We start from the raw sequence: 9,511 nt of genomic DNA, 5'->3' as shown, positions 1-9,511 counted from the left end.
ACCTTCCATGTGATAAAATTTCGTATATTTCTTCTTAATTCCTAAGTTATAATCAAAAAGTCAAACAACTTTTTTCAGTCACCGTGTCACTTTAAGATTTAAGAAAAATCGTTGGTATCTTTCAAAAATCTTCTCAAAAGGCACATAAAGAAGAATGTTTTAAAATCTTTCTTTCAAAAACTAATTGGTCAGTGAAGCTGAGTTTTTCAAAATCAAGATCGTCAGGGGTAAGGTGGGGCCACATTGTAGAGTTTAATTTTTACCAAACCTTGAAAAACCTTTGCATTTATGACAAAAGTAATGCAAAGTATATGAAAACTAATAAATTACACTCGGCTCCTTGGACCTAAGTCACTTTTTATATACATGTAACTTTCTGCATGCGCGATATTGGATATATTTTATGTACATGTTAACTTATGGGCATTAACAAATTTCATTTCTGATATACAGTACTTAAACTATTTTTTCCCGAGTTGATTGGCAGATTTTATAAATCTCACAGTTTGTATATTGGGGAACCATTCAATAATGAAACAGAAAAATATTGGCGATTATCAAATTGTAAGGATTTTAACATGTGGAAATATTTCTGTCTCGGATTTTAATACAAAGTGCAATGTAAAAGAAAATGTTTTTCATATTCAATACACTGTTCTGTAACAAGATATATATTTGTTCATTAACAAGTGCTTACTGGTGTTCTATTACATGTAACAGATAGATGTATTAACGTACACATTTTGTACACATTGTGTAGTTAACTTGTACAGATTTTGTACACATTGTGTAGTTAACTTGCACAGATACACTGGTTGAAATCTATCAACTCCTGTAACAGGCCTCCCAAGATGGAGACGCAGAAGAAGGTTCCATCGTGCCTCCTCTTTTCCTGTTATTTTAAATATTAATTGTCAATTTGGAATGTTCATATAACCGCCATGTCAAAACCTTATCACGATCAAACTTCCAACTTTTTTGAACAGTTAATTCCCCCCGTGTATAAATATAAGCATCCTTCGCCTTGATATAAACAATAAAATGTTTCTTTGATGATTCATTCGGGATATGAAGGTAGTGACATGCAGAAAAAATACATAACCCGCGTTAGCGGGTTATGTAAAAAAAATTTCTGCAATGATCGCTACCTTCATAACCCGAAGGAATCATCAAAGAAAGCATTTTAATGTTTATATTAACATCTCTCTTTAAACTTATTAATAAATTGATTATGAAAAGTTAGTAAAATTCACTTAATTACTGTTAATGTACATCAGTACGTTAGCTAAAAGAAACAGCCAAATCGTCTCCTGTGAGAATTGGAGTCTGACATCATCATGATTATTTCGTGCAGTCCGTGATTTTTCCTTGGTCGCTGCAGGTTTCGACCGATCGATAAAGAGGACGTGTCAATATCAGTCCTCTCAGTTTCTTGTCAGTTTCAGCCGCTGTAGATTTCGACCAATCGATAAATGGGGCGTGTAAATTTCAGTCGGGCTGCTTCTTTAGAGCTATGAATTATAGTCTGTCCCAAGATATTGATGCAGCACATTTGGACGATCTTTAATAAAAATACACATACCTGTGAAAGAAGTGCAATTGAGATAGTTGAAAGGGATATTTTCCAAGATAATTTCATTGACACATTATCATCTTTCACTCGGAAAAATTCACAGGAACGAAAACAGAATCCTTATGGAGATTTATAATGGGGAATGTTTACATCTTTTCTCCATTCGGAATACACTCGGAATGCATCGCGCAATTTTTCAACGTTATCATCCGGGCTTGCTGCAATACAAAATCTCCGTAGACATCACATTTTTTAGCATTGTATTGAAACCTGATGAGCTAACAGGGGCGTTTTGACTAAGAAATCTTGGAAATTTTTCATACTTTTGAATGAACATCGTTTGAACCCTGAGGTATTTATGAATATCAAGCAATTAAGCCAAATGTAAATCCAAAATATCTTGGGACAGAGTATAGCTATAAGTTTCCGTAAGAAATAGAGGAAATAAAACTTGGTAGATGTAAATATATTTCTGTATTTGCCGGAGTTCAGTTCATAACTGACAAGAATTAGAATACACATGTACCTAATACAGATGATATTTTTACCGTATGATTACAATTACTTATAAAGTACCCTTTACTTATAAAGTCTATCATTTCGTGGTCTATTGAAACTTAGCTATAATATTTACATAAAAAATCCGACGTGTTTCATACATGGCGATGAAATGACCCTACCACAATCTATATCCTGAGAACTCCATGGACTTGCACAGGCTGACCTTAGACCTCCAGAAGTTGTACAGTAGTAACCATGATTATCTTCATATATATGGAACAATCGACGGCTACTTCTATGTAACATGCTGGTAGACAATAACGGTAATTTACGAAGTGTTTTGATCAATGACAACATCAATTTGATGAGTAAAATTCCTCACAACAGCCACTGTATGGAACCCATGACATTTTCTTAAATTTTCTCTTTATTTTAAGAATCTGTTAATTGTTTGTTGAGTTGGTTTTCCCCAAATTATTCTTTTTTTTATAATTCGTACAGCTATATCTGGAATCTGTGTTTGATAATACAGTTTTAAAACAATTTAACCAAAATATATGATGCAGTTTTGTGACATTTTAATTGAAGAAAAACACATTTTCTCTCGCACTTTTTGTGGGGAAAAATTAAACGGTTTTACATTTCATTTTAGTCTCAATTTACAATTTTTTTTAATGTATAGTGGGTCATCTTTCCACGTTTTTGTTGACTGAAATCGGTTTGTTTTCCAAAAGACCTTAAATAGATTATGAGAAAAATATGGAGCACAGACCCACTCTATAAAAGAAAATGCCATGAAGTTCTAAAAAATGGCAGTATTTGCAGGTTTTGATACGTATACGCCTGTTTGATTCAACATATTCCAAGTATTGAACATACCTACAGTTAAAAATCAATGATTCGTTAAATATACATTGTTTTAAATGATTTTAAAAAACAAGAGGCCCAGGGGCCACATCGCTCACCTGAGCAACAATTGCCTTAATTCTGATCAAATTAGCATTACAGTATCAAAATATCTTGACAACTGAGTACAGTAAATCTTGCTAGAAAAAAATTGAAAATCTGCCAATTTTTATCCACCTCTTATTTTTAGTAAATACCAAGCCCCTTTTGTTGTTGTACCTGTAAGAAGATTTTTCTCTATTCCTATAACCCCCCCCCCCCTCCCCATTTCGTGGCCCCACTATTCTCTAGGGAATCATGGTTTCATCAAACTTAAATCTACCTAATCTCATAACCTGTGCTTTCACACTAAGTACTGAGTTTTGGACCAAAAACTTTCCCAGAATATTTTTAAAGATTGTAAAACTTGATCCCCCAATTGTGGCCTCACCCTACCCCCGGGGACCATGATTTGAACAAACTTGAATCAACACTTCCTGAGGATGCTTCCATTTTAATTTGAGTTTTTCTGGCCTAATAGTTTTTTAGAAGAAATTTTTTAAAGATTTTCTCTATAAATTCCTATGTAAAACTTGATCCCCCAATTGTGGCCCCACCCTACCCCCGGGGTCCATGATTTGAACAAACTTGAATCTACACTTCCTGAGGATGCTTCCATTTTAATTTGAGCTTTCTGGCCAAATAGTTTTTGAGAAGAAGATAATTTTAAAGATTTTCTCTATATATTCCTATGTAAAACTTGATCCCCCAATTGTGGCCCCACCCTACCCCCGGGGACCATGATTTGAACAAACTTGAATCTACACTACATGAGGATGCTCCCATTTTAATTTGAATCTTTCTGGCCTGATAGTTTTTGAGAAGAAGGTTTTAAAAGATTTTCTCTATATATTCCTATGTAAAACTTGATCCCCCAATTGTGGCCCCACCCTACCCCCGGGGACCATGATTTGAACAAACTTGAATCTACACTTCCTGAGGATGCTTCCATCTTAATTTGAGCTTTTCTGGCCTGATAGTTTTTGAGAAGAAATTTTTTAAAGATTTTCTCTATATATTCCTATGTAAAACTTGATCCCCCAATTGTGGCCCCACCCTTCCCCCGGGGACCATGATTCGAACAAACTTGAATCTACACTTCCTGAGGATGCTTCCATCTTAATTTGAGCTTTTCTGGCCTGATAGTTTTTGAGAAGAAGATTTTTAAAGATTTTCTCTATATATTCCTATGTAAAACTTAATCCCCCAATTGTGGCCCCACCCTACCCCCGGGGACCATGATTTGAACAAACTTGAATCTACACTTCCTGAGGATGCTTCCATTTTAATTTGAGCTTTTCTGGCCTAATAGTATTTAAAAGAAATTTTTTAAAAGATTTTCTCTATATATTCCTATGTAAAACTTGATCCCCCAATTGTGGCCCCACCCTACCCCCGGGGACCATGATTTGAACAAACTTGAATCTACACTTCCTGAGGATGCTTCCATCTTAATTTGAGCTTTTCTGGCCTGATAGTTTTTGAGAAGAAGATAATTTTAAAGATTTTCTCTATATATTCTTATGTAAAACTTGATCCCCCAATTGTGGCCCCACCCTACCCCCGGGGACCATGATTTGAACAAACTTGAATCTACACTTCATGAGGATGCTCCCATTCTAATTTGAGCTTTTCTGGCCTAATAGTTTTTAAAAAGAAATTTTTTAAAAGATTTTCTCTATATATTCCTATGTAAAACTTGATCCCCCAATTGTGGCCCCACCCTACCCCCGGGGACCATGATTTGAACAAACTTGAATCTACACTACATGAGGATGCTCCCATTTTAATTTGAATCTTTCTGGCCTGATAGTTTTTGAGAAGAAGGTTTTAAAAGATTTTCTCTATATATTCCTATGTAAAACTTGATCCCCCAATTGTGGCCCCACCCTACCCCCGGGGACCATGATTTGAACAAACTTGAATCTACACTACCTGATGATGCCTCCACACAAGTTTAAGCTTTACAGGCCTAATAGTTTTTGAGAAGAAGATTTTTGAAAAATACCAACAAATTTTCAATAATTCTCAATTATCTCCCCTTTAAAAAGGGCGTGGCCCTTCATTTGATCAAACTTGAATCCCCTTCACCTAGTGGTGCTTTGTGCCAAATTTGGTTGAAATCTGCCCAGTGGTTCTTGAGAAGAAGATGAAAATGTGAAAAGTTTACAACGACAACGACGACAGACAACGGACAAATTGTGATCAGAAAAGCTCACTTGAGCCTCTGGCTCAGGTGAGCTAAAAACCCATCAGATTTATTGATACTCTAATTTTTAAGTAGTCTGTCCGACCGCGTATGGGCATTTTAAGCGCCTTATCCACCCATCTTCTTTGTACATGTACTCACAATCGGATTGGACACATGTTCTATAATTTTTGTAGCCTTCTCCCTACAAAAAATGACAAACATATTTTTCACATGCACATAATCAAAAGGATATAGGCCTATGTTTGGTCTATTTTAACATATTTTATTGTTAATAGGGTTTTATCTGTACTTTCTTAGGGGCCGAAATTCGGCCCCATTCCGAATAGGAAATAGGCTTATTTTTCCAAATTTAGAAGAGTTATTGCAATGTTTGTGCTTATCATCTGTACATGTATACTGCGTATAATTGCACAATTGTCATCTCATTCTTTTATCATCTTGTCATAGTAATAAATCCAGTGTTTGAACGACTGCAATGATACATAATGTAAAATGTGCACGAATTTACATATAGTCTTATAATGCCTTCTTGGTTTTCATTATCGAAAACAGTCATTTTTAGTCTGTGCCACCAATATATAGCAATTTTATACGAAACACGTACATGTAGTTGTATTTTTATAAATTAGTAAATCATTTCTCCTTATCAAAAAAAAAAATTAAAAAAATCTGTTACTGGAAATACATAAAAGAAGAATTGAAATCTAGGTTTCTATATATAATTTTTATTTCATAATTAGTTATCATGTACAACAGAATTAAACGTTGAAAAAATTGGTAAATTAAAAAAACAATTAAAACAACTTGAGAGATAATCTCAGATAACCATGTGGTCTGTTCTATTCTGTTTGTCATAAGTATGACAAGAAAGGTTGACACAGGATCCCGGCCACTGGTACATGTACAATGTATGTAAGTACAGGCCGAGGTATGCCCATCATTTTCAAAAAACGAACACGATCCTCCTACAGATGAGTGACGTCATAAAGAACCAAGGTACACTTTCTTTAGTAAATGTAAAGTAAACTGTCCTAGTAATAAGTTACTAGTAACATATTCTAGGCGTGCAGCATAGTTGTCCATATAGCGGCCAGGTTCATGTTATATGTGTACACATTCCTAGGAATTAGCGTACACATTTTCCACATTGCTGTACAGTTCCCCCTCGGTGGGCCCCGTGTTGAGGGGTTTACTGCCGAACTCTTCGCTACATCTCTCTAAAGTCATTACAATAATTTTGTGACATGCATGGTACTCCTCCTACAAAGTAAGTACAGAATATATTAGAAATATTAAATGGTGAAATGCCATCTATTTACGATTCAAATTACGATTTCAGTTTTCCGTTTCTAGCCACCGAACCTTGAATGTTCGTTATTTCTAGTAACAGTTCACCGGACTTTGAAGTTTTAGTAGTTAACCAAGAAATGCACATCAACATACATACAACTTTAATGAAGATTATAACTAAATGAAAAAAAAAGTTTTGCCGTAGTAACATCAGGGATCGGTAAGTAAATTGTCATCTATTCTGAAACTCAATACATGTACATCACAGCGAAAAGACAAAGCGGGTTGTGTATTCTGATGGTGTCTTTTGAGTTAGCATAGAGTGAAAAATATAAAAAAAAATCAGTTTTCCTCTGATGTTTCAACAATCAAACCGTACCTCTATGAAATGTAGACCCTTAATTTCTGGCGCCCAGGGGTCATAATGAAAACGAATTTTCTTATTAGACTTCATTTTTCATAAATAAAGAGCAATGCTTTTCATAGGAAGGTGCAATTAGTAATTTAGAATAATGATCATTTATGTTTTATATCAATAATTATCACCATGATTATGTACAGCATTACAGTAGTAAAGTACTTCAGTAGTACATTCAGTGGTTGATCATCTTGTATGTATACTGTGACTGTTGACAGTACAAGCTATCATACACGCGCACTCACCACGGTTGAGATCATTTCCGGTCGGCGGACCTGTAGCTGTCGTACGATGGAAAACATGTCCACCTCGGCGTCCTGTTGTATCTGTTGTACGGCGTTATACACGGCACAGAACACACCGCAACCCACGGCACCGTCCCTACAACAACCAAACAGTGCAATGGATCGGGCACACACATTGTAGTCTTAATTAGTTCGTTTTTAATCCCACGTGTAAAGAATTATTAATCAGTCTAGCATATCCTCTGTTTGCTAATCGACATACCAGATAACCATATCATCATGCAACATATATGACATTATAGAGAGTACAGTGATCGATCATTGCCCATTTATGACATTCAGTTTGCTTGATACAACTTCTATACACGTTTGTTAAAATGGTTAAATAATGTCAAAATTTTACTTATATTTATAGTAACCTTTAAGTCATTTCAATATATACTTGAAGTATTATAATTTTGTCAGAATCATCGCAGTTACATGAAGATGAATTAATTGTATGTCTGTCGTTACACATTTTTGCGATATAGAAATTCATGTCAACGTAGTTATGTTGCATTGAGTCCTAATTATCTTGCATGTCCAATTAATAAAAAAAATTACTTGCATATAGAGGCAAGATATGCCACTAACAGTTTCAATAATTCATAATAAATTATAGACTGACTGATGTTTAAAATAAAAACAAGATAAAAAAAATATATATACTTGGACACAATGGTAATCGGAGAGACGATTTCTTTCTCGACTCCGCCCGTGTTCACGTGACTGATGACATCCATAATCATCTGTAGGTCACGTGGGATGGTATCATTAAATTTCCATGTGGTTAATTCATAAACCTGAACCAGATGTGCCTCTGACTGAAAAAACCCCAACATCTAACATTGTAAAACTGATCATTGAAACAAAGCCAGGTCCTATTCAATGTGTTCATTACTTCTACACGTATTTCCCTCTGTCTTGGCCATACCTCGTCGTATCTGATCTGGATGTCTGATCTCCGGATGGAGGGGGTGATGAACTCGGACTTTATCAGTGATACCGTGTAGGTGGACACAGTCAGTGGAGCCGCCGCCGGGAACCACTCTTTGGTCTGAAAAAAAAACCAGTCTCTTTATGATTATACAATCATAAAGAAAATCCACCGGTGCAAGGTGAATGTGTTTGGGGTGAGTCCCAACTAAACCACGAATCAAGTGCCCTAATATCAAACAGAATACGGGTAGAGGAGAGGGGTTATAGTTTTAAGCCATTTAGCCAATAACATGTAAGATCCCAAGTCGTTCTCGGGATTTTTTTTTTTTGGCGCGGATACACAATTGATTGGCACCGAGGAACCACGATGTCCGTAAACACAACTAGATTAAACTATTATTAAAAAAAATAAATATGAAAAGATAACAATAAAACCAAATAATTAATGGAAAAAATATTGACGTGAAATATACCCTTAAAGAAAATATAGATTTAAAAACATGAATCGGTTGTTATGAATTTTTTAAATTATTCTCTGCACCATTTAATTGTGTGAAGTGAAATTTTGAAAGCAGTGTACCGATCGGATGTCCTTCAGAGGGTTGATAGAAACTAAAACGTTAGATTCGTGGTCTGTCAGGAGCCTCAGGAAATCCAGCGCCTGTCCCTCCAGGGGATACTGAGCTGCGATCAATGCTTGGTTCTCACAAAAAGACTACAACAAACAAAAGGTGCAGTGTACAAAAGACGAAGAATAGAGTTACAAACACTAAAACAATGAAAGGACGATACAATACTACGACAGAAAAAGTTACAAATACTGAAACATTGAAAAAGACGATACAATATTACAACAGAAAAAAGTTACAAATAATAAAAAATTAAAAAGACGATACAATACTACAACAGAGAAAGTTACAAATGCTAAAACAATTGACCAGTGAATAAAATGCATACAATGCATATCAAATCTCAGGCTGATTTATTCGAAATAAGATTTTGTGAAGAAATTGAAGTTTGATGATATAATATTGAGTAGATTTTATACAACATTATCAATATCAACGAATACAGCTGGCAAGCAAAGAATATAACAGACATATAATCAACTAACACACAGCAAAATACACATATTACAAAACACAATAAACTAATAAAGAAATAATGCGAAAACTAAACACTTAAATTTGAACATGCAAAGAAATATTTCAACATCATTCATGTACATGTAGAATACATGATGTCTGTTTACCGGCAAATGATTGGTTGTATACGTACACGCAGGAAGACCGCATTGTAATACTCGGACCGTCCGTCCACGTATGACGTCAGACCCACTTTGTATTTGT

The 9,511-nt window shown here is 35.1% G+C and overlaps 1 protein-coding gene across 1 annotated transcript in view; it reads right to left on the bottom strand.

Moving 5' to 3' along the window:
- Window positions 1-5,936: 5,936 nt before the first annotated feature.
- Window positions 5,937-9,511, bottom strand: part of LOC105339402 (receptor-type tyrosine-protein phosphatase alpha) — a 102,067-nt gene continuing 98,492 nt past the window's right edge. Inside the window, exon 23 of the mRNA XM_066068662.1 lies at window positions 5,937-6,491. Within this exon, the coding sequence (XP_065924734.1) occupies window positions 6,351-6,491 (141 nt within the window). The 3' untranslated portion in view covers window positions 5,937-6,350. The remainder of the gene's footprint in view (window positions 6,492-9,511) is intronic.

This window comes from Magallana gigas, chromosome 1 (assembly GCF_963853765.1).
Source record: "Magallana gigas chromosome 1, xbMagGiga1.1, whole genome shotgun sequence".
Taxonomy (NCBI): Eukaryota; Metazoa; Mollusca; class Bivalvia; order Ostreida; family Ostreidae; genus Magallana; species Magallana gigas.
The sequence above is the reverse complement of the archived record's forward strand: the minus strand, read 5'-3'. Positions and strand labels throughout refer to the sequence as shown.